The sequence below is a fragment of the Sciurus vulgaris genome, assembly GCF_902686455.1.
Source record: "Sciurus vulgaris genome assembly, chromosome: 2".
Lineage (NCBI taxonomy): Eukaryota > Metazoa > Chordata > Mammalia > Rodentia > Sciuridae > Sciurus > Sciurus vulgaris.
In genome coordinates, this window is record NC_136462.1 from 200,421,023 (window position 1) to 200,446,578 (window position 25,556).

At 51.6% G+C, this 25,556-nt stretch overlaps 1 protein-coding gene across 2 annotated transcripts; it reads left to right on the forward strand.

Moving 5' to 3' along the window:
- The first annotated feature begins 314 nt into the window (after positions 1 to 314).
- Positions 315 to 21,142, forward strand: EDN3 (endothelin 3). Of its 2 annotated transcripts, none has more exons than XM_079127057.1 (5): positions 315 to 907; positions 1,417 to 1,699; positions 16,778 to 16,954; positions 17,920 to 17,997; positions 19,605 to 21,142. In XM_079127057.1, the coding sequence occupies exons 1-5, from the start codon at positions 847 to 849 to the stop codon at positions 19,639 to 19,641; spliced, it is 636 nt and encodes a 211-aa protein (XP_078983183.1). In that variant the 5' UTR covers positions 315 to 846; the 3' UTR covers positions 19,642 to 21,142. The 2 variants fall into 2 exon arrangements, with proteins under 2 accessions (XP_078983183.1, XP_078983184.1); XM_079127058.1 differs by having other exon boundaries at positions 321 to 907; positions 19,600 to 21,142.
- The last annotated feature ends 4,414 nt before the right edge of the window (positions 21,143 to 25,556 follow it).

The window sequence follows — 25,556 nt, forward strand, 5'->3', positions numbered from 1 at the left end:
CGAGCATGACGGGTGGGGAGGAACCTGCAGCTCACTGAAGCCCCCCACTGCGTGGGGGCTGTGAGGAGTGGGGCTCCCTAGGACCGCTAACTAACCTGGAGTGTTGTGACTTTGCTCCTGAACCAGGCCGCACCTACCGCTCTGAACTGCCGAGGTAGGGAGCCTGCTGTGGTGACTCGGTGCACATGAGTCACGAGTGTAAAGTACGCCCAGCCCCTTGGCAAGGCCACCCCTGTGCAAGGGTAGGGAGTCATTAGGTGAACATTGAGAAATGTTTCCCTTAGACCCTGAGATAAAAGATAACAGCCTTTATGCGCAGCCTTTTTATCCCCTTATTGCTCTTGGGGCCGGGGGCTGCGGGTCTCGGGACAGCAGGCGGGCGGGGAGGGCGAGTGTGAATGTATGCGCGCGGGCGCGTGGCCTTCCGGCAGCTGTCCCGGCCCCCGGCCCAGCCCACCCCACCCACAGGATCGCGCGCCGCCCCCGCCCCTCTCTGATTAGGGTGCGCTGGGGCCGCTGCGCTCCAAGCAGAGTCCCCCAGTGCCTGCTAGGAGACCCCCGGTGCGCCCCGGGTTCAAAGGCCCCGCGCCGCAGCTCCAGCCCCCTCCGGGGGGCGGGGAGGCGAAAGGGGTGGTGCGGGAGCCAGAAAAGCCCGAGCCCACAGCGGCCAGCCCTGCGCAGGGATGGGCAGCGCGCTCTGAAAGTTCGTGACCGCCGCAGCCAACTGCTGGCCCGAGCCTGGGACGCAGACAGTGATCCGCCCGACTTGGAAGAGGTGCCCGCCGGCCCCAGTCCCCTTTCTAGGCCTCAGGCGGCCCTCCTCCAGGCAAGGTGCTCCGGTACCTGATGGGGTTCATGGAGCCCGGGCTGTGGCTCCTTTTCGGGCTCACAGTGACCTCAGCTGCAGGTAAGCAGGCGGGGCGGCGCGCCTCTCCTGGCGCGAGCACACACAAAAGGAGCAGGGGGCGGGGGTAGGGGGTTCTGTGTTGCAGAGAGCTAGCTGCATCCCTGGGAGGTGCCTGGGAGCAGGCTGGAGGGCAGAAGAGGAACGCAAGGACTACCCCACAGGCTCTGGGGGTTGCAACTCGGGGTGAATTGGTCAATTTTTCATGAAGTGGGGAACTTTTCATAAAGTTTGCAAACTAATCAGAGACTGTAACAAAATGTTTGCGAAGTTTTCAGAACGTGCAAAAATGCGTGCAAGTTTTCAACCAGTGAAAATAACTTGCAGATTTTGCAGAGTGAAAATAGCTTGCAAGCTTTTCATGAAGCATGCACATAACTTGCAAACTTTTCAGAAACTGTGCGTGTAGCTTTGCAAACTTTTCAGAACGTTTGGTGTAGCACGGACACCACAGAAAATGTAACTAGCCTCTGTACCTGCAGCTCAGGAGCCCCTCAATCTGCCTTCCGCAGGATTCACTCCTTGCCTCCAGCCTGGGGGCTCTGGCAGGACCAGTGTGCCCCAGGCTCCCCCTGCAACCAGATCTGAGGGGGACTGTGAAGAGAATGTGGCTGAGCCCAGTGAAGGGACAAGTCCTGGAAGTCCTGGGCAGAAGCAGGGGCCTGCTTGGTCTGGAGAGCAGGCAGAGGGGGTCTCTGTGCACCACCGCTCCCGGCGCTGCACATGCTTCACCTACAAGGACAAGGAGTGTGTCTACTATTGCCACCTGGACATCATCTGGATCAACACTCCTGAGTGAGTTGCCCTGAGTTGGGGGAGCACAGCCCTGGCTCAGCACACATTGCACATTTCCAGGAGGACCTTGTCCGACCATAGCCAGGGCCCAGAGGCTGTTCTAGCACAGCCTTAAGCGCCTGCTGAGGTCCCCAGCAGCCCCTGTCTGCAGGTCAGAGGACTGAACCACATCCTTTCTGAGGGCTGGCCGGGAGAAACCTAATCCTGGGTTTGTGATCCTATAGAAGGCCAGTCTGTCTCCCAGGGAAATGAGTGAGCCAGGGGGATTAGATACCTGAGAAGTCTCTCTGAGCCTCTTTTCTGAGCCAAAGAAATAAATCCCTGAAATTTTATTTCCTGCCCCAGAGGTTAAGGGAGCTGTCCCTGCTCCTGCACCCACTGAGCTCCAAGGAATTGACAGTTCGGAGCCTGGCAGAATTGCCCTTCCAGGCGGAATGGGTTCCTCTACTCCTTGCCCTCCTGGATGCTGAGGCCGGTGGAGGCTGGACTGCTGACTGCTGGCCACCTCCTGTCCATCTGGGCCTCTTCTCCTCAGTCCTTAAGAACCCTTTTAGCTAGCCCCCAGCAGCACCTTGCTGAGGTGGGACCACCCCTCAGGGAGGTCCAGCCTCCCCCGGGATAGGGGAGGATTTGATTTCCCCCCATTCTCTCACTGAACACAGGCTTTGGGGAGCCCCTGCTATAGACAACATCATGCAAACAATAGAGGGGGCTTGAACCTGACTTTGCTCTGGTCACCACCTCCTGGATATGGCTCTCCAAATCTGTAGAAACTGGACCCTGGACTAGATGCTGCTAAGGCCCATTCCCCCGGTGTTCTGGGGACCTCCGGGGTCCTACTTGCACCCTGCTGGGGATTGCTGAGAACCTGGACTTGGTTGTAAACACAGACCCTTGGCTGCAAAGATGGCTTTGCACTAAGTTTGGAGGCATCTTCATTCCTGTCCCTCATGATTTCCTTTGTTCCCAAGCCAGCCTTGGTGCCCTCTGGGTGGTGTTTTGAGGGGCTCACTTACCCACCCGGACGCCTCAAGGATGGAGTGCAAGTGTGGGTAACCTTGAGTGTTCCGGTGGCATTCAGCCAGGTAGCAAGACTTCTAAGCATATCCAGGTAGGTCTGAGAAGCACCCCACTACACCAGATAGGGCTGGCTCCACTAGCGAGCTACCTGGCTGCTGGCACGACCGGAGCTCAGAAGGGCCCACCTGTGCTGAGGTGCTGCTGTGGTTCTCACAGAATTCCTCGTCCTCTCGGGTCAAGGGGTGCACACTCACCTCTGATTCTGGTTCCCGTAGGTACGGTGGCTGATGAGCTGATGCGGCTGACAGCATGGCTCTCTTGTCCAGCTGTGTCTGCTGAGGCTCCCTGAGCCCACAACAGGGAGATGGGAGGATAACAGTGATGTGTGTCGGGCTGTCATCGATCACCTTCTATCTTCAGACAGTGCCGGGGTCTCCTTTCCTTCTAGCCTCTGTCGTCACCCTGACACTTGTCTTTTCTGATTCTGATCTGACTGGCGTCGTGGTCCAACCAGAATCAAAAGCACTGGTAGTTGGTGGTGGGCCTGAGTCCTGGTTTGACTGGAATCCCAAGCTATAAATCTAGAAGGAAAAAGAAGAAAGTCAACGGAGAGAGAGGGGCGGAGCAGGGGAGAGCCCCCAGTTCTCTCCCGTCCTCCAAACCCGATTCCTTGACACACGTGTGAGGGGCTCTACCAACACCTACTGCTGTTTGAAATCCTGTCCCAGAATTTTGAGTGGCCTTGTGTAGCCTGAAACCAGCCGTGGATCCTTGACTTTTCTCAGGACAGCCAATTTGATAACCTTCTCCCAAAGTTTGATTTACCTCTTCCCCCTTGCCTTCCTCTGATTCATTCTAAACATCGGGAGAGAAGGGTTAAAGCCAGCGTCCCAGTGTCCGTGAGCTGTCCAGGGAACAAAAATGACAGTAGCCAGACATGAGCGCTTTGAAATTAGACAAAACGAAATGTCGTAGGGAAGCTTTTTCTGCAGGCCTTCCTCCTCCTGCCTTTTCTTTTTTGCTTCTTCCTTCCCCCCCTACCTCCTTGAAACTCTGTTGATGTGTACACAGGTCCATTAGCTGTATCTTAGTCAAGACTGCAGTTTGAGAAAATGGGCTCCGGTGATGGGGGGACATTGGCCTCTGGGGAAGTAGAAGGATCTGAAAGATCACTGCAAGGTGCTGAAGGTGGGGGCCTGCACGCAATGGGGTCTCTCCCAGAGCTGCCGTCCCAGCCCTGCCTCTCCAGGGTGCCCGTGCCCCTCGCCCAGCAGACATCCTGGTCTGGCCCTCTAGACTCCTCTGCCAGGATGTGGCCTGCATCCCTGCAGCTGCTCTGGGACTGGGAGGAGCCTCCATCCTTGGGCCTCTAACCGAGAGCCTCAAAGGTTGGGTGTCTTTGCCTTCGGGGCCCTGGCGCCTACCCCTTGGATTGTGTGGGACAGAGCCTGCTGTGTCTTTGGAGGACGTTTGTGTGGACCTGGCAGCAGTGAGTTGAGAATCACCACCAAGGCCCATTCTGCATCTCCCCGTGGAGAGTCAACTCTCAGCTGGCCTGAAGAGATTCCTAAAAATCTTACAGACAAAAGAGCCAAGTGAGCCCCCTGGTTCTCCTATTTCCTGCCGCAGCCTTGGTGTGGTCAGCGCTTTCCATCAGCTCTCAGCCTGCAGGGGGACTCAATTCATGCTGGCTGACGTGGGTCCAGCCCTGCGCACGGCGTCCTTGCTGCTAGGGCTGCCACTGGTTCTGGTGTGCAGCACTGTCTTCCCTGGTGAGCATTCCCTGTCCAGGGCGTGTGGCTCTCTTCTGAAAGCCTGCCAGTCGCTCAGATATGTGTGGGAAGGTGTGTTTTTCTGGGACGCGTTTCCCATAACTTCCAACATATTCTCCCCAACCACCATGGCCCCAAAGAGGAAGAAATTTTGACCCTTGGCAACTGCACTTTGTGGCCCTGCAGAGGTGGCTGAGATCACAGCTAAGCAATGGGGACAGTGTCGTTTTTATAAGACTTTCCTTGGCCATGTTAGGGACCCCAACTCCCTACAAAAATAAAACCAAAAACCAAAATTTGAGAAAAACACATGCCATCTTATTGTCATGGAGCATTTGTGAAGAATAAGGTGATACAGGCAGAGGCAGTGAGCAAGACCATGTGCTTAGTGTATGCTTCTGTCCTTAGGAGTGTGCTTGGAACGCATCTTGCCAGGGAGCTCAGGACTGTGTTAGGCAAGTCCTCCAGAAAGAACCAGCAAGACCTGTGTGTGCACGTACACACACAGAGACAGAAGATTGGCTTATGTGAACATGAGACCAGCATGTCTGAATTCCACAGACCAGAAGCTGGAAATTCTAGCAGGAGCCAATGGAGTGGGGTTGGGACCAAAAGCAACCTGGAGGCAGAAGTCACTCTTCAGGGGCCCTCAATCTTTGCTTTGAAGGCCTTCGACTGATTGAATGAGGCTCACCCATGTGGCGGAGGGTGATCTACTTTGCTCAGTCTACTGAGTTTAGTGTTTATGATGTTTGAAAAAAAAACTTCGCCTGCCGGCCATGGTGGTGCACACCTATAATTCCAGCAGCTCTGGAGGCTAAGATAGGAGAGCACAAGTTCAAAGCCAGCCTCAGCAACTGAGCAACTTGGTGAGACCCGGTCCCAAAAGAAAATATAAAAAAAGGGCTGGGGATGCGGCTCAGTGATTAAGCACCCCAGGGTGCAATCCCTGATACCAAAAAAAAAATAAAAAAAAAAAAAAAAAAAAAAAAAAAAAGAAAGAAAGAAAGAAAGAAAGAAAGAAAGAAAGAAAGAAAGAAAAAGACATTCACAGTAACATCTTGATTGGTGTTTAACCACCAAACCATTGGGCACCATAGCCCAGTCAAGTTGACACATAAAATTAACCATCATGGGGACATAGATCTTAACCATGACTACAGCACCTAGCCCCTTGGGGCCCCTAAAGGGTGAAAGCCAGTCAATCAAATGATGACTGAGGTTCAGAGTACCCAACAAAGAACCTGCTGTGTGCCCTGAAGGACCATCCAGGTCCCTCCCTGAGGTTATCTTTGGTTATAACATGAGGGTGGCACGGTGAAGCTGTGTTGGGGACCATGTTTTCCCAACAAAAATCAGAGCCACCTGGTTGGCAAATAGGAATGCATTTGTGAAAGAAGGATGTTCAAAATCACGACTTCAGTAGGACCCTGGATCTACAGTCTCCTTTGTAGGGCTGACTCTCATTCAGGAGCTCTACCCTTGAGACCTGGCTGTGATTGTGGCCTTGGGGTGGGAGGCGCCATCAACTCTGTGTCTCCTCTGTAAGGTGCAGACACCAGTCCAGCTATAGGACAGTGACCCTCTGGTCTCCTTGAGTTCCTTGGCCTGGCCATTTCCTATAGGATATCTAGCCTGGCTGTCCCAACTGCTCTGAAGCATGCAACATTTTCCAGTTTTGCAAGAGTGACATTTGTTTTGCATTGTTTTCTCCCCAAAGAAGTAAAGAACAAAATAATAACAGTAGTAATTAACTAAACAGTTAAAGTTACAGTTTTATGTATTCTACCACAAAAAGGCAACTTCACCACAAATTCTGGCCTTGACTCCTGTGTTATCCGAAAAAGACATTTAAACACATTTTGAAGAAAAGATGTTACAGATTTTACACCCCAGTGGAGTGGTTGGATCTGGGACCCCATTATTCTGCATATTAGATCCCAATGAAAGTCACCCTGGGGTAGAGCACTTGTCTAGCATGCATAAGGCACTGCTTTCAATTCCCAGCACTACATTAAAATAACTAAATAAACAAAATAAGGGTATTGTGTCCATCTGCAACTAAAAATATTAAAAACAAAAAGTCATCCTGTCCTGTGTGCCAGGCCTGGTAGGATCCCTGCAGGAGATACAGCTCTTTGAAGCAGAGGGACAGAGTGGCCATGACAGTTTTGGCAGTGTCTTGAATGATCTGATCCTGGTAACAGTGGTGATGTGGATGTTGAGTACACATCTCTCAAGCCATCTGCAAGACAATCCCTTGGCAGTGGGCTGGTGTCCTGCCCAGTTTGCAGGGGGCTGAGTCCCTTGGCCAGTGCTACACAGCCCTGAGGCTGGCAGTCTGGCTCTGAGCTCTGACCTCCATGGCTCCTGTGTACCTTTCTCAGCCTGGGCTCGTCCTAAGTGACCTCCTCATCCATGCATGCAGCATGTTTTCATAGAGTGCCTTGTCAGGGTGGCACTGGACTGGGACCAATGATGGACCAAAGACACAGTCTTCTGTCATCCAGACTTCAGCCACGGGTGCAGACAAGGCTCAGAGCCCAGACTCTGGTTTCAGGTCTGGTGGGGGGTCGTGGGTCTGACACTTAGGAGCCGCAGTCTCCCTGCCTCTGCAGCGGGGGAATTGGTGGTCCCCTACAAGTGAAGAGGTGCAGGTGACACTCGAAAGTGCCCAGGGAGTGGTCAGCATGATGCTTTCAATCTGGTCAGCACTCAGGGTATGGAAGACGCTGACCATGACAATCCAGCACAACCCCAGCTGGCAGTGGCCCTCTGGATGCAGCCAGTCCTCCTGCCCATCCTGTTCTGCACTTGGAGGGTGCCAATGAGCAGAACATTCTCTCTCAAGTGCCGCGAAGCTGGCCTCGGAGGGCCGTCCAACCCAGTCCTCCTGGAGCACCCCAGAGCAACCCTGCACACTGTCGCCACAGTCCTCCGGCCTACTCTGGGGCCTGGTGCACAGTCGAGTGGCATTCCATTAGCTTATGGCTTGCAGACCCTGGAGAGGGACACCTGGCTGCCTCTGCTGCTGATAAGCAGCTTGATAAAGGCACCTGAGGCCGAAGGTGGTTCCAGGCAGGATGGGATTAGTCCTGTCCCTCCTGTCTGACTTCCCACTGCTTCCCTCTGGCCTTGGTAAATAATTGGAAGTTTGAAGAAGGGGACATGGTGTTCCCTGAGGTTACTGGCCCAGGCACCCTCTGCCAAATCCAGGAGGTGCGGGGGAGTGACATGGGTAATTCCAGGATGTGCATCCAGGCAGTGGGAGCGACCTGCATAGTCTTCTCTGTTTACACTCCTGTGGGGACATCTTTGGGAGGACTGTTCTCCTTCGCACATGGGCTGAGCCTCGCAGAGTAAATATGAGGCTGTGATTTGTAGCTGAGGACCCCATGGGGCCCAGGACCCTATGTCCCCACTTGTCCATCGTTGTCTGAAGTGGGAACCGCAGACAAGGCGTCACTGGGAGGTGCTCCAGGAAGTGCCGTGAACAGAGGTTCATGAGAAAGGATTCCGCGTTGCGCTTTGGAAGATGGTGTTGTCCCGCTGCCCTGCTGTGCCGAGGAGCCCAGGGGCCCGGCTGATGGTGCTTCTGCCCTGCTCAGGACTTTGTGGACTTGTTCATTCTCCTGTGACTGTGTCTGTCTCCTCCTTGGAAACAGAGCACCCTTTTGGATCTTGGTTTTGAGTTCAAGTAGCATAGTTCTTAGAACATTTGATGGCAAGGTGCTTTAAGAGATGAGGGCTTGGGGCTAAACTTCAGAGTTTGTTGGAAAGGTCAGAGCTCACACAGTGACCTCTCTGTTGGATTCCCACGGATCGAAAGCCCCGGAGTGGGCATGAGATGTGTAAGAGCAGAGACAGGCTTGACTGGAATGCGGCTGACCCCCACTTGAGACTGGAAGGCAGTTTGCATTGAAGCAAGAGAGCTGGGTAGGAAGAGGTGGTGACCCTGCGTGACCCTGCGTGACCCTGCGAGAGCGTTTGGATTTCTGCTAGATGAAAGGGATGTTGCAGTTAGGAACTTGGCCTTAAATCTGAAGGCAGATGAAAGTCCCTGGTGTGGCTTATTCCTGCAAGAATTTAAAACAAAGGGAGCGGGAGGCCAACAATGCTTTCCTAACGGAGGCTCCACAGCGGTGGCTGGAACCAACTGGCTTCAGGATCCAGCTCTCCCTTCTGCGTGGACCTGCAGAGTCTCAGCACATCTGGCCCATCTCAGACTCCAGCAGACAGGGCATGCAGCGGCTCTGCTTCCTGTGAGGAAGCGACTAGTTCTCATTCCATCACATTTTGGTGGAATCGGAGAGTCCCTGAAGATGAGAAGCAGACGCACCCACCCAGATGCCCACGTGCACACGCATACCTGAGCCCGCATTTTTGCCCCTTCTGGGATAGGAGTCAGTTGTACTTAGAAGGAAAATAAATACAGAGGATGGCTGAGTGCCGTGGACGAAGGCCACGGTGTGGAGGAAATGCTTGGCCGGACGTAGTTTGGGGTGCTTCTTAGATCCCAACCACTTGCCAAGTATCCCAGGAGCAGACAGGCAGGAGGAGGTGTCTGGTTATGCCCTCCACTGCCCTTGCTTGGTGACTTGAAGCCAAGAACTTCTGAAGAACTTGGCGGCTCTCTAGATTGGAGGATTTCTTTTATGTTCCTCTCAGGCAACTTAGTGGGAGGCCCTGACACACAGTGACTCTGGAACATGGCAGCCGGCACCCAGCCCATTAAGTTAAAAACCAGAACAGATTTGCTTCATGAGTCAGTGAGAATCATGCAGAGACAGAGGTGACTCTCAGGTGGACAGAGGGGATTTTGCCTCACAGCCTGGGGTTGTGTGGCATAGCTTGCCGGAAGTCAGAAGCAAGTAATTGAGAAACAGGGGCCTTTGTAACCTTTTCTGGAGTTTTATAAATCTGATTCCCACAGGTTTAAGAATTGGCGAGCAAGGGACCCTCCAGGACAAACTCTCAGGAGGCCCCAAAACCTCTTTGGGAAAATAAGGACAGTATAGGACAGTATTTCTGAAATACCAAAATGATTGCAAAGAATAATCTTCAGAATCTCACATTTATAACAAGACCTTGAGTTTTGCCCTAATCCCGGCCTGGCTTCTTGGGGAGAGAGGCTGGTAGTGGGCAGCCAAGATGGCCTTGCACACAATTAGACAGCAGATGAGAATATCTTGCTACCGTTGTGGTGGCAAAAGCCAGTCTGAGTACCAAGACTTTTTATCCCAGCCATGGACTTTCCCGGAAGCTCACTGCCGGTCTGGCTGCTCTTGCTTCTTGCCGAGTACCTGGAGAGATATGGGATGGTGTCCGTATTTTTTTTTTTTTTTTGATCTCTTTTAACACCCCATCCTTACAAAAATACCTGCTCCCTGTAAACCCTCCTGTTTCCACTGCTGGCAGCTATGTTGAGCTCCATCTGTCTGCAGCTTTGCATAAAGTCGTAATGAGCTGGGCTGGCCAATGGGGCCCTCGTGTCCACATTCAGCCTGGACCTCCTCAGGGTCACAGGGGCCTGGGGAGAGAAATCCGAGCCCAGCTGGTTGCTGCATTTGGATTGTGCAGATGGAGGGGCAGCCAGCCTGGAGGAGTCCGTGGATGGTTTTGTTTCTGCCTGTTGGATTTGATTCTCTAATTTGCTTTTCCTTCGGGCTGTTGCTCCAGGAGATGCCATACCACAGACAAAACCAGGTGTTTTTTTGAGCTTTCCTTCTGCCCCTGGTGCTCCTCCCAACATTCCTCTGTGTGTGCTTGCGCTCAGAAGGACGGTGTTCCAGTGAGCCTGAGGACCATGAATTCTGTGGCTTTGGGGTTATTTTAGAGCCCAGTCATATGGTAATTGGCACAGAAGAGTGTAAAAAGTTGGTTCAGGCCATGCTTTCACTCTCCTACTGGACTGAAGGTCTAGGCCCTCCTGTAATGTCTGTGCTGCCTGGAGATACTGGTGATAGTGAGGGTGATTGGATTCTCCAATTAGACTCCTCCAGGGACCTGGCCAGCCTGTCACCTGCGTACCCAGGACTGCCAGAGAGCAAGTCTTCAGTTTGGATAGGAGCTGGTGCTGCTGGCTGAGGGCAGCCTCTGGTTTTACCCTGTGGCTCACCCGTCTGTGCTGCCTGCTCTGTTCACTGCCATGTGCATGGGGCTGCACACAGTTCCTCCTCTCCCAGGGAGCTAGGAAAACTTCCCAGAATGGGCCAACTGAGGGTGGACAGGTAGAAACCCATTCAATCAGCCAAGAACTCTGCGCTCTTGGGAGAGGGGATGACCTAGCAATGGTGGCAGTTTATACCCACGTCCTTCCTTCATTTAGCAGGTGTGTTTGACCCACCCTGGAGGTTTTCCTGGAAGGAGCTTGACCTCTAAGTAACCAGGGTGGAGGGATTGTGTTGGCCAGGACTGTAGAGCCATTCACAGGAACAGTGGCCTTGAGTTCTGGATCTGAAGTCTAAGGGCCAGTGCTCAACAGTCTCTTTGAAAATGTATATGATTCTATTAAAATTCCCAAATAGTCAAGTCCTGGATATTCTCACAGTTTTTGAGGGGCGTGAGGGGGTTGCTACAGCATGTAGCTCATAGCTTCTGATATTTCAGAGAACTCTAGAATCCTTGACTCCTTCTGAGGCTGCTGGAGAGGACTGTCCCCATTGTGGGTGGCTGGGTGAACACTGGCCTTGGCTTTTCCACCCTCCAGCTACGAGGGTGTCTGTAGTAGAAGTCAAGCTGCAGATGGCCAGCGTGCTGCTCTGAGGCACAAGCCCACGTGTGTGCTTTCTGCTTGTGCACTGAGGTCAATGAGGAGCCCGATTCCTGGCCCATTTCCTTTCCTGGAGATTGGAGGGGTACCCAATACCTGGCATAAGCATTTGATGAGGGGCATGGAGTATGCTCAGTGGAGGACAGGATGTCTGAGCTGGCCACCAAGTGTCTGGGAGCTGGGATCAGAGCATCTTGGGATGGAGGAGGGTGGCATGCTTGCTGAAGGACAGCATGAGCCAAACTGGACATCTCACAGTGGGCACAGTTGGAAGGAGAGGGCTCCAGCCAGCCTGGTTCACTGGGTCTTATCCTGACTCTGAACAGGCCCTTTTGTGTGTTGTTTGCAGTAAAGAAAATCCTCTGCAGGCCAAAGAGGCCACAGTTGCCTTCTCATGATGGTGGGGTCCAGGGGCAGTTAGAGCTCAGTGTCCACAAGCAGCCGACACCTCATCTGGCTAATAACACATGAAAAGAGTTTAATGGAAGGCTATAGGATGTCCTCAGGCTGGAAGAAAGAAGCCCCAGGCTCAGGGAGGAGGGGTCTTGGGACAGGACTAGAGGCTTGAAGAGTTCAATCCAATGGATCAGGCTGGATGGAACCACCTGGCAAATAGCAACTTGAGTGTTATCTGACCTTGAGTCTCTTCATTTGGGAATCTTGGGAGATAGGACCTGACTGGCCCAGCTTGAGTCACCTGACTAGTCCTTAGGTGGTGCTGGTGGGGGAGGGGTGAGACAAGTTGGTGGTCAGTCTCAGGGACCTCACATGATGAAGGAGGGCTAATTCCCCAAAAGAAAGTGGGAGACTGGACTCTAAGAGAGAACATTAGCCTCAGACTGTAGAAAAGCCCTACTGTAAGTCTTTAAGAGTGGTTTCTTTACCACCTGAGCATTTCCTGACCATCATGCACTCACGGTGGGTGGGCACCAGGTGCGTGCTGAAGTGGGGCCTGGGGTCGCCGGGCTGTGATCATGCAGCCACTGGCAGTAACCTGTTGGTTCATGTTTCAGAGATGGTGAATGACGGTGAGAGACAGGACACTCCTTGCCCAGAAGGACTGCATTTGGGACAGTTAGTGATTAGTGGCTTCTAAAGAAGAACCTTGATAAAATCTGAAATTGAGCCATTGTCAGAAAGCATGTTAGGGTCTCTGAGCTGCTTCTCCAGGGAGTGGTGGGAGTTGGTGTCCAGTGACCACTGTGCCAGGCAGCTGGAGTTGTCTCCTGACCGTCTGCCACGGGAGACGGTTGCTTCTCCTCCTCTGGGCCAGACAGTCAGTGGAACCTGCCTTCTGCCTACAGTGTCTCCTTATCACCTTGCTTTTCCATTTCAGAAGGAAAAACGTGAACCAAAGGAGATAGATCATGAACTGACCTATGTTCTAAGCGTGCGGTGAACTTGCCCTATCTGTTGCAGAGACGGTTTGCCAGAACTTGGGCTTTTTAAATTAAAACTGTGATAACTGCATTTATAAAGAGAAAAGTAGCATCAGGTACCAATGTTGTCAATAGGTCCTGTCACCTGTCTGATTTGCCTTATGGGACAAACCACTAGTCCCCAGCTTGTAAACCTAGATACCCACGAGGACTAGACACATAACAAAATGAGTGGAGGAGGCCAGGAGTAAGCCGTTGGCAGTGGTAGGGACGGGGCAGAATGGGGGCTTTGTCATTGGCTCCAGGCCTTTGCTGCCGTGTTGGGATCTGGGACTGAGTTCAGCATGGTTTCTAGCTATCCAAGAGAAGTTGGAGATTGGGATGTTTGTGTGAAATTTCCAGTTTTAACAGCACACTTTCTTGACTGGATGAAGCTGAAAAACTGCTAGCTTGCTAGGCTCTGTACCGGAAGAGGTTGCGTGTGCACAGGGCCCTGGTCTGTCTGGTTTGTTGTGATATTCACCTGGACTACTCCAGTCTGCACATTGAAACTTTCAGCAGATATTTGTTAAATGCCATTTAGTGAAAGTGGGAAGAAATGGAAATTGGCTTTTTCCAGAGGAATGACAGTGGATACACTTTGTTAAGGATTTAAACTTTGGCAGGTGAAACCCCTCTGCTACCTCCTACCTAGCCTTTGTGCATGTCTGTTCTGTGAACTGCAGGCACAGCAGGCAGTGTCCCGATCAGAAATATGGAGATCAATAAGTCCTTTAGGAAAGAACAAAATAGAGCTTACAAATGGAAAGTGACTTTTTTGAAAAAGTCAGTTTGCTTATTTAAAAACTTGGAGAGACAAAGTGCTTTCCCTGTGGTGCTACAGATGAAAAATAAATATGGGAGCTTTGGGAGTTTGATATTTAATAGCATTTGTATGCAATGTTTGGGGACACTTGACAAGTGAGGAACACCGTGACTAATGACTCCAAAACCACCACTAATCAAATGATGACTGTTCCAGGTACATAAGCAGAGAGACAGCGTTGCACAAACACACAGGGCACTAGACACTGAATGCATGGGTGCACTGAGGGCTGGGAGTTTTCTCATCTCATCATCTGCTTCCCTTTTGCATGCTTCCCTCTGTGTTATACCTGAAGCACTAATGGATGGAAAAGCTGCCTGTCTCTTTAAAGAATTGTATTCTCAAACCCAGTTGCAACAGTAGGCTAACTTAGCTAGGTAGAAATGCTGGTCCAAGATTCTCAGCCAATTTAACTTCGTCTTCATGGTTCCACCATTAGGCCTTTCCTGCTCTCTGTTCAGGAAATGGCTCTCCAACTGAAAAGCAGGTGCTTCAGCCAGGCAGTAGTGAAGAACGGCACTGCCAGAAGGAGTGTGGCAGAATGGCATTGCTGTGCCATGTGGCCTCTGGTTCCTTACTACCCTTCTTTATTGCTTAGTCACACATCTCAAATGCAGGCCTAGTAGATGGAACTTTCCTGCTTGTTGAAACTCATGATTTCCGAGGCCAAATAAATAGCAACAGCAACTAAGTTTCATGTACTGTTAAGCCTTTACTAAGCATTTTTCACCTAGCATCTCACTTCATTTGCCTAACAACCCTTTTGTGAATCAGGAAACTATTGAGAGGGTGGAGTGATCATCACCCAAGTGCTTTACAACTTAATAATGGACTTACCAGGGAATCTGTCCGCACTCTGTGTACCTTGCGTGTACCTGTACATACTGGCTTGACATTTTTCCTCTACTTGTTTTCATACCCCAGTAGCATGTGAAATCCTGGAGGCACAACCCAAGTGTGACTTTCACACTTAAAATAACACTAGGTGTGCAGTGGTTACTTAACAGATGGTGGAGATTCTTTGTAATGATGTTTATGGTCATTGAACTCATTCAGATGGAAAGAATCCAGTCTTGCCAGACTACAGTTGTACCACAATTGCCTTTCAGTTGCTCAGGCAATAGTTTTTATTTCCTGACCTTGTGGTAGGTCCCTGGCTGGTGTAAAAGAAGTGAAAGACCTGCCTTTCCTTCTGGAGGAACTGGTAATCGGCTCTTAGACCTGGGTGAGAAACACCCCTGACCTGGCTCTCTGAATTAGAGAACCACCTGGGACCCTCCTTTGGTCACAGGTCCCCCATCTCATTTCAAGGAGTCTGTGGGACTGAAAGCCTTATACCCCTTCTTCCAGACCCCGTCCCCAAGCCCACTTCCAGGATCCGTGTAGGTGTCTTCTAGGGTCTGACAGTCAGGACAGAACAGGGCTCAGGCACACATCCCTATGCCTTTAAACTTGTAAGTTTGTGGATGGATGGGAGGTGGGCCTCCATTTTGAACTGATTCCAAACTCCAAGTGTTCACTCAGGTGGGCCCCACTGAGATTTGGCCATGTGGGGAGGGGGCGGTGCTTCTCTGTAAACATTCTTTGAAATTGCCATGGTGTTTGCCTATCAGCGATTGGCCTGGGCTGCTGGGGCAGTGCTGAGCACATCTCCATGAACAAATACCGTGTTGCTTTGTTTCCTTACTTAAAACACTTCGGAGTGTTCTGCAGCCGAGTGGCTCTACAGCCGCAAATGCATAATCAGCTGACAGCAATTTCAAAATTGCAGGTCTCGCTGTTGATGGGAAAATGGGAGTGTTGTTATTCCTTGTGTGCAGTTTTCACCAAGAAATGGGGGACTGGATTTAATGTTAACACTCAAGAGATTTAATGTGGCCCTGTTACTGGGAAAACATACCTTTAACCAGATCTGGACTCACTACAAAAGCCACGCTGTTGTCCCCGCCCCCCTCCCGTTTTTGAGAGAAGTTCAGATGTTTCCGCATGGACCCTGCCCTCCTCCTCTGCTCCACAGCTGGGCTGCCTCGGTCAGCAGGGAGCTGCTGCTGTGCTGTTTCTCAAGGAACTTGGGTGGGAAGGAGTTGGGGTGAGAACAGAAGAATAGGGTTGCTAGATGCCTCTGCTCTGGTCTCCAGCCTGGCGGGGGGGAGGGGACTGCTCTGCGCATCTGGTCACAGTGGGGTAGCCCTGCTGTTTGTCCTCCCCATCCAAAAAGCCTCCATGGCATGCATTTTTAATAAAAAGAAATTCAATTTGACTTTACTTTTATTTGCAGGGAGGATGTCAGGCCACCCTTTGAGGTGGATGTCACCCGGCTCATAGAAACCAAGTTGGCTGCCCTCTGGGGATGGGCAGGAAAACCAAGACTGTTGGAAAAGAGGCTTTGGCCGCATTTGTTTCTTTGAGTTCCTAGTAGCTGGTCCCAGGATCACAGGCTGGTAGTTCTGATGAATTGTGCATGTTTTGACTTTCCCCCACCAAGCTCTGGAGCCAGGCTTGAGGTTTGTTGCTCTGAATGCTGCCCACCACAAAGCTAATTGTGGGCAAAAGGGGTTGACAATTCTTTGCTTCATAATAAGACTCTGCCAAGGCCAGTTCCACCCTCAGCTGCCTTGTCAAGACCTCTCAGAGGGCAGGGAGCGACTCTTCTGATGTTGGTCTCTCTGGGGACGAGTGTTCAGGGACTAGGCTGTTCTTGTTCCTTTGAGGCCCCTGAGCACTCAGGAGAAACTGTCAGTAGCTCAGCCTCCAGGGAAGGCCCTGGGCAGACAGGTTAGGCCAGGGCATTACAGGTATGGAGGCCTTACGGCTGCTGGTGTCCATGCCCAGCAGCAGGTGAAGGGCACAGATGGGGACCAACATGTGGCTCAACCCCAGTGTTCTGGTCAGACACAGAAGAGCAGCCTTCAGGCAGGGATCTCCAGCTGTCTTAATCACTTCTCAGTCTTCCTTGGGGAACTGGAGGCCCAGGCTGAGCTTTCACAGGTAGGGTGCAGAAGTTACCTGCATGTTGGTCTGGAAAAGACTGAAGCCCCCCAGTGAGGCTGCAGGCTCCCCCACATGCCTGTGTCCATGCTGACTCCGTGGCTCCAGGGGCTGGGCTGCTGGGACAGTTGGCCTTTTCCCTGATCCTCTTGACTTTCTGCCCCTCGGCCCTCCTTCCTGGGGGCAGGGGCAGCCCTGTTGTTTCCCACGAGCAGGCCGCAGCTCATGCTCCACACTGGGGGGCCCTGGCACACTCTCCTGACCCTCCTCTGTGCTTTGCAGACGGACGGTGCCCTATGGACTGTCTAACTACAGAGGAAGCTCCCGGGGAAAGAGGTCCTTGGGGCCGGTCCCAGGGAGCTCACAGCCCTCGGTGGGGACGCACTTGCGCTGTGCTTGTGTGGGGAGAGATGACAAGGCCTGCCTACGCTTCTGCACATCGGCCCTGGATGTCAGCAGGTATGACTCCCTCTGATTCCACTTATTCCCAGGCACAGGTCACTGAGGGGTGAGGCCAGCCAGGGGCTTCCTGAAGGCAGTTGGAGGTTAACTCAGCCCATGGTCCTGGGACCAGAGAAAGAGGGTGCTGAGCCCAGAGGCTATGGGAACTCAGCTCCTGGAGGGCGGGAGGTGGGCATCCCCAGCCCTCGCTGCCCTTCAGAACTGTGCCCTTCAGGCCATGGCTTGTTCCAGTTTCCAGGTGTCTGTCTTCCGTCCTGAGCAGCACTTTAGACAAATCTGAATGATTTGTCAACATTAAAGATGGAAGAGTCGGCCGCCCGCCCACGCATATTCTTGCTTCCTCACAAACGGCCCACGTGACTTCCGGTCTCCCCGCTCCGCTGTCCGAGCAGGGTGTGAAGGATTGATTCATTTGCCTGGGTTGCTCGTTTGTTTTCTGGAGGCCCTTGAGTTTGACGCCCTGTGGTCTGCTCTATCCTCTTAGAGAAGCTTGAAAATCCACTCCGACGGGGTGAGTGAGCAGACCCGGGATTTGCCCCAGGTGTTCACAAAACAGGCATTCCTGTTCATGGGCTTTGCTACTCTTTCTCTTCACGTGGGGCCAAGACTCAACCCAGGCACACAAAGCAGCCCTTCACCAACCGTGCCCATAGCTAGTGAGGGGGGTGTGGCTCAGGGCAGGGCAGGCGCCAGAGCAGGCAGGTCCCAGGATCTGCTCTCCAGGCTTGACGTTGATTCTACTTCCTTTCCCCTTTCTGAGTTTTTGAACATCCAGTAACAGGGCTGAGTGGGTGCTGTCCCTGGGTAGGCATCAGCCCATGGAGTGCTCAGCCTCCAGAGATGTGCTCCTTGGGGCACAAGCTAAGGTGCTCCTGCTGGTTGGCAGGAAGAGATCATCATCAAGAAACCAGCCACTTGGAAATGCCAGTTGATTCCTTCAAAACCAGCTCTCTCCCCCGCAGAAACTCCAGGACAGCACAAAACCCAGACAAAGAAGAGAAACAAAGGGCCAGAGGGACCCGTGGAGGCCTGCATCAAAGGTGAAGATGGGGGCGCTGCCCTTCGTGGAGCAGAGGGTGTGTTGGGGGCAGCCAGTGGGACCCGGAACTTGGGAGGGCTCCATCCACAGATGATGTGATATTTGGTTGGTCAGCTCTGGGGGTGGAGCAGGCTGAAGCTGTGGACAGTCACCCTCCTCCAGGGCCTCGGCCACCCAGTTGTCTTAGGCACCAGCTCCTGGGCAGTGATGTCCAGTGCAGATTTTTCTAGACCTGACAAAGCCAGCAGATAGCTGCTTCTCAGGGATCCAGCAGGCTGACCTGCCCGGCCCGTGTCTTGTCTCTGCTTCTATAGCAGTACGACCCCCACCCCCTCCATGAAGCATGTCTCCTTTGCAGCAGCTGATCTTGGACAAAGGTGAAGTTCGTGCTTGGCAGCAGCTCCAGGGTCCCCAGTTCGTTTTACTATTATTTTTCAGCTGGCTTGTCTTTTTTTTTTTTTTTTTGTATGAGAAATCCTGAGGGTTTCCCGCAGCCAGACCAGGTTTATTTGTCATTCTATCAATCAGAAATCATTATTAATGACTTGCCTGCACATCTGCAATGGATGGTAATTTATGTTCATAATAATAGCCTGGAGGTGCCTTCGGTTCCTGCAGGGACTGATCAAGGGAAGTTAAGCCATGCTCAGTGTATAGGAGACTTTCTAAATTGGTGGCAGATCACTTCCAGTTGCTGGGAGAGGGATCTGTCAGCATCCATAATAAGAATAGCAAGGAAGGAGGAGGGCTGAGGTGGCAGGGAAGTTCCAGGAGAGTGAGTCGGACCCCTCGGTTCCTCCCTGGCCTCTTTGTTCTTTGTCCTCTTTTTCTCTTCCTCCCTGCGAACCAGAACTCGCGTCAGTGGGGATGGGTGTGATCAGCATCACCGCCTGTTAAGTTGTCATTCATTCACTCATGCCTTCGTTCTGCAGAGACTTGCTGGACACTGTTCTAGATGTGGGGACACAGTGAGGGGAGCGAGGAGAGGGTCTTCTTTAAGAAACTAGGATGCTGGTGAAAACAGATGGAAAAGAAGCACATGCAGCAGGGAGTGTGGGTGCAAGGGGGGTGGGAGAGTCAGTAGGAGGTGTTGGGGCAGAGTCAGCAGGTGTTGGGGTGGATGCAAGTTCTGATTGGTGGACAGGAGCATGCTCACCAACCAGGTGACTTTGGAACAGAACCCTGAAGGATGTGAGGGGTGAGCCACAGGGATGAGTGAGGGAGCTGTGTTTTGGGCAGGTGGAACAGGAAGTGCAAAGGTCCTGGGGACAGCCAGCAAGGGAGCCCTGTAAGAAACTTTCCTGGGGAAGAAGGGCAGATACTAAGCCAAGGTCCCTGTATTCTTGCAAAATTCGAGTTGGTGGTACCTCAGCTGGTGATCAGTCCAGATGGGACCAGGCCATGGGCCCAGGCTGGGGGAGGGCTCCTGGTTGCCACCCTGCTGTGCTGTTCCCTCCACACCTTCCCAAGAAGCCCTGGTGAGGGGGATGGTTCCTGTCAGGGAGCAGCTAGAGATGGGGCAAGAGGAAGCCACCTTTTCCAGCTTGAGAAAGCTATGACTCTTTTGCAATACACTTCTGTTTTCTTTGTTCCCTTTGCTCAGGATAGGTTGAAGTCCAGGACAGACAGAAGACGCAGCTCTTAGGCGGCAGCCCTGGATGCCTGCTCTCCGCGTGGACTTCCTCCCTGCCCTCCCCGCCTGCTCGCTATCTTCCCAGAAGGAGCCGCTGCTCTCTACGGTCACATTCCCACCTCTTTAAGGACAAGGGGTGAATTTGTCTGGGGCAGAAAACCCACCCAAAGAGTCCCCACTTAACAATACACCCCTACTCCAAGAATGCCCCAATCCAAATGACCCCGCTTCCCCTAATGGGTAAAATGATCCCAGATGTGCCCAGGCCCAGACGCCCGCGGCTCCGGTTTCACGCAGGAAATTGTTTTTGGAGAGGTATGGCAAGCTGGAAAGCCACTTACTGGCTTTTGACACGATTTCTCTTGGAGAGTAAGTGGATGCCAGGCAGGCTCTTTGCAAATGTAAACACATGTCCATCTTGTCCTAGATGTGCAAGGCTGGCGTGGCCAGGGCACGTCGGCCTCTGCAGGCTGCACACTGAAATCAGTGAGGTGAGGGCCCACGCGAGCCCGAGTGCACAGTAGTTTGAGTCTGAAGCCTGAGACCGAAATTTGTAGCCATGCTTGGTTCCCATCAAAGAAACGTATCGAGAAAGAAAGGAAGAAAAAAAATGAAGAAAGGAAGAAAGGAAGAAGCTCTGGTGTTTGTGACAAGGAAAGGAGAAATTGACATCTGGTAGATTTGAACTCCGGGCTCCACAGCGCTCATCCCTGGTCCGTGGACTGGCCGTTGTGTCCCTCGGAGACACCAGGCCTGTGCGCAGCGGAGCTCTCCAGTCTCGTCGGCCAGAGGCTCGCTGTGAGTCAGCCCCGGCTCCAGGTATTAGCAGGAACATTGCTTTCTTTGGAGAGTAGCTTCAAAATAAGCCATGAACACAAACTCTGCAAATCATGTAAATTCCTATTTATCTGTATGCTTGACAGTGACAGGGAACGGCGATGCTGCTGGGCCTCCTCACGGTGCTGCACTCGCAGTGAGTGTGGGGCTGTGGCTCGGCCACCCCAAGCCATCTACTGGGGGGTGTGGGGAGAGTGCCACCCCCCACTGGGCCACAGGGCCAGGAGAGCATCTTGGGAGCAGTGGTGAGGGCACCCTCCAGGGTATTTCAGAGGGTGCGTGGTGGACCATGGGCCTTGTCTGCACGCAGGACTCGGGGACGCATCCGTCTACCCCTTACTCCAGGAGTAAGGTGCGTACCTATGGTGAGCGGAAGAGACCAACTTACTGGCAGAATTCTGTACAGGTTAAGAGAAGTGATTATTTATTGGGAAAGTATCCTCTACTTCAGCTTCTTTATGGGATCTGTTAAAAGTAAAGTCACTGCACACATACAGATTTTAAATTGTGTTCTGAATCCAAACTCATATTCCTTAGAGCTTGAATTACATTTTTAAATGTGGATGTGCTGTCTGGCATGGTGCGAGGTGGTATCTCAGAGAGGAATTCACTCATGGCGTGAACACTCAGAAAATACTGTCAAATGCATAATAAAAAACCTGAAAGTTTGTTCTGATTTGTGGGTTTTTCCTCACTGTTGTTATATGCATGGTTACACATCAACTTTTCATGGACCTCTAGAGAGGCTGGGAGGGAATTATAGTTCGGGAAAGTAGAAATCATCTAAAGTCAATTATGGAGAAGATGAGGGGCTGCTTGGATATTAAGGGAGGAGCGGGGTTTGGGGACCGTCCCCAGAAGATTAAACATTCGAGGCCACCAGGAAGAAGCAGACTTGGGGAGAGCTCTGGCGCCTTCCCAGGCACCACTGTGTCTTCATTGCAAGGAGAGCTTTTTCCTCTGGCCCTGCAGGATGCCAGCGGGGCATGTGAATCCTTGCTCAGAGCTCCTGGGTATTAGCTGGAATTGACCACACTGGGCAACATGTTTAAGCCTTGGAGATTATAAAACATCTCCGGGGTTGGGCTCTGAGGAAGGAGTAGGGGTTTCTTCCTTTTCCCTTTTTTCTCTCTCTTCCTTTCCTCCATCTCCCTGTTCCGCTTCTGGATCCAGACTTAAAGACCCTCGGGGAAGGAATGGGCCTAAGACACAGACCCAGACCAAGAGCAAGGAGAAATCCACTGTTCTGAGTACTCTGATCACTATCTAGTCTGAGAAAACCCGAGAACCTCTTATTTTAATCAAACTCATTTTAGAGAGTTTCGACTTTGATGAATGGAGAGACGTGGGTACTCATTTATTCAGCAGGATGTGGAGTCTCACCCAGGAGTCATGGTGCTCATGTGAGGTAACTCCGGCCCACTGAGATACTGTGGAGGCCAATAGCCCAGGAGTCCCAGAGGCTGGTGGAAGCAGCCTGAGTGAGTCCCAGATGTGGTGGGCTTCCCTGGCATCTGGGTAGAGCAGTAGAGGGACAGTCCATAGAATCATGAGCAGGACCAGCTGTAGAAATTGCAGCCCCAGCTCAAAAGGGATGGAGAATTTCAAGATGGTGGCAGCAGAAGAGAACCAAGAGGGGTTCTTCTGAGCCTGCATCCCATTCACCAGCCCAGGTGACCAGTCAAGGAAGCTTAGCAAAAAAAGGTTGTAGGTTGTGGAGTCTAGAGACCTGGCTTTGTCACCAGTTCCCATGGGAACTGAGACTCCCAGTCTGTTTCCTCATTTACAACAGTTGTGATCCTGGCCTGGCTGCTTCACTGCTTTCTCAAGAGGTCAAATCAAGTCTCCACGGCTTCAAGTTTTGCCCCCAATCCTGTTCTTACTAGAAATTTCTCATGGAAGTACATGTTGGAGTTTAGAAAGTACCCCAACGTAATAAAAATACTTTTGATTTATAGAAACCATTAGGATAGTTGATTCCCCATCCCCCACAAAAGACATAAATTCTCCAAATCCCAAAATTCGTATCTGTGGCTTCTTAAGTATCCTAAAGCTCAAGCAAATCAAGTTACCTGCTATTCAGAACATCATCAATGCACTTGGGTCCTTCTGTTCCTGAACATGCAATTTCCTTTTTCTTTGCTGGCAGAATGCTCAGAATCACTGAGATCTGGGAGGTATTTAGTGCAGGGAAATGATAAGAATTAGTAGCTGTCAGGGGCCGAGTAAATGAACACAACCACCCTTCTGCTAGATGTGCCTCCCTCCTTCTGACACTCAAGGACAAAGTACTGCATAAATGACAAGAACAGGTGATAAACGGAGGAGGCAGGGGTATTAGGAATTCATGGCAGAGAAAAAGAATCCTGTGGGAGAGGGAGACACTCAGCGAAGGTGAGCTCAGAGCCCCCTTCTCTCTGCCTTCCTCTTTCTCTCTTCCTCCATGTTTACTTGAGCCGATCTCCATTGGGAAGCTGTATAAATCCCCACTTCTCTGTGTGATTGGCAGGCGCCTCCAGGATCGAGTTTGGCTCTGGGCATCGGCTCAGCCTCCAATACCATGTGCAGGGCGCGGGTGCCCTCTGTGAGACCAATGCCCCCTTCCACAAACTTCCTTTTTCTCTCAGGAAGGAGTATTCTCAACAAGGGCTCTCTGCCTCACACTCGAATTTGAATGGCATAGCGAATGTCCCCTCTGGCCATCCTGGTTTTGAAGGTGTGCGTTCACTGGAAAGGAGATGGAGACGGACACAAGATCAGAAGGGTGTCTGGTACGTACCCTGTGCTCAGTAGTAGGGTTATCTTGCAGTAAGGAGGGTACTGACCCAGTCTAGGGCTGGGAAAGACTTCTCAGGGAGGAGAGCTCGCCAAGCCAAGCCAGGAGGGAAGGAGACCCAGATAGAGCTGCGGAAAGACCTGGAGACCACAGCAGAGCCAGGAGAGGCAGGTGGAAACCAGGGCATGGCTGGAGGACAGCAGTGAGAGGGTGAGGAGCAGGACTGTGGCTGAGACAGGGGAACCCTACGCTGACCCTGTGACCGGAACCACCTGGAAATGCTTGAAGTGGGCAGGGCTCACCTGGCTCCCTGGCTGCATCTGAGGAGAATCAAAGGGTGGCTGATGGTCTGCGGAAGGGTTTTTTGTTTCTCGACCTGCCCCTGGGCCAAGCCTCCAGGCACGCCTCACACAGCAGATGGTGGGTGTAGAGTGCCCGCAGGCACTGAGCCTTCCCCTGGCAGGCTCACTGTGTGTCTGCCAGGCTGCCCGTCCCCCCACCCCACTTACTGTTAATCAAATGTATGCTGAATGATTGACAGACACATCCACCCTGAATCCTATAGAGCAGGAATCAGTGAATTTTTATCTAAATAGTAAATATTTAGCTTATATTAAAGTATTTTACTATACTGTGTTACTGAGTAAACATTTCACTGCTTTTGTGCACAGTCAACATTTTTGACACTTTGTGCCACCTGGCACCTATGTGACTACCCTGCCCTTTCTGCTGGAGAGCAGCCATTGCCGAGGTATGTGACAGGATGGCCGTGTCCCATCCCAATTGGCTTACTGTGGTCTCTGGATAAGTCTGGCTAGTGGGTGGCAGATTTCCAGCCCCCGGTGCAGAGCACTCCCTGGGTAGTGAATTTTTTACATCTTAGTCTGTCTGCAAGTATTTTCACTTTGAAATTTGTCAGTGATAGTTTTGCTGGTGACAGAATTGGAAGTTGACAGCTGTTATCCTTCATTCTTTGAGAATGTCGTTTTGCTCTCCTCTGGCATTCATTAGAAAACTTCTTCAAAACCAGTTGCTCTTTCTTGATGATCATTTGCCTTTTCTCTTTGGTAACCGCGCCCCCCCTCCCCCACCCCCTTTATCCCCAAAGCTCTGCAGTTTCAGTGGAAAGTGATCAAGTCAGGGATTTTTTTTTCCCCCTTCAATTTGTACCAATTAGAAATTGGTATGATTTTTCAGTTGAGGGGACCCCCTCTCTTTTATTTCTGAAAGACTTTTGGTCTTCTCACCCAACATTCTACTCTGCTTCTCTCTGGGCTCTCTCAGTGCCTTTAGGTGAATTTCACTTAAAGTACGTATTTTCTTAATTTCTCCCTTGCCTGCGTATTTTAATTTTGTACCCCTTATTGTGAGTATGAGTTCCATATTGAAAATCCAGGCTGCCATTCGGAGATATTTTAGGTTATCTGGGGAGCAAGTTTTCCCATAGAGAAGCTGGCCCTTGGGTGACGCACGAGTGTTCATTCCCAGGAGCTTTCTGTGTGGAGGTATGTGCAAGGAGCCCAGGACATAGGTGAGGCACTCTGTCAATCAAAGTGTGTGCCCTCTTTGGATCTCTCAAGGTAACCCCACGACTTCAGTGCGGTCACAGGCCTCACTGTTCCAATTATCCAGAGTGCTGAAAGTCCCAGGGACGGCCAGCCCCCAGCACAGAATGGTTTGTCCTCACTGCACTGCCGGACATGTTAGCTAATGCAAGTGACAGTAAGAATCAAGGCTGGCAATATATTTGTGAAGATGTTTTGGATTACAATATTCAACAAGTAAAGACTTTATATGACTCAAAAGTTAAAACTACCTACATGTGGACGTCTTCCCCCATCCCATCTCCACCTACCCATTCACTTCTGTCCCCGGAGGGTCACTGTGTTGCTCTCAGTTGATGCTTTCCTGTTTCATGTCCAAATAGGAGCAAGTGCCAGAGCCTGGTCCAGCTTCTTACCACTGTCCTACACAAAAGTTAGCATGTGACACTGTTTTTTTCTGATACCACTTCTGTCGTTAAAGGTGTGTAAGTGTTCTTTTTTTCTTTTCCTTCCTGACACCAAATACATGCTGTTTTTCCACACCAATTCTCCAACACCACTGGGTGTCCAAAAATTCAATTTAATTCTGATGTCACCTGCCTGGAGTTAGCATCTGTCCCCACAAATTAAAGTTTCACACCCGTAACGCTGCTCCCACTCAGACAACGACCCAAGTGAGGGTCCATGTGACCCAACTTTTTGCCCAGTTGACTACAAATTTGGGAGTTTCACGAGCCACCCCCCAGCACGTGGAACAATTCACAGAACGG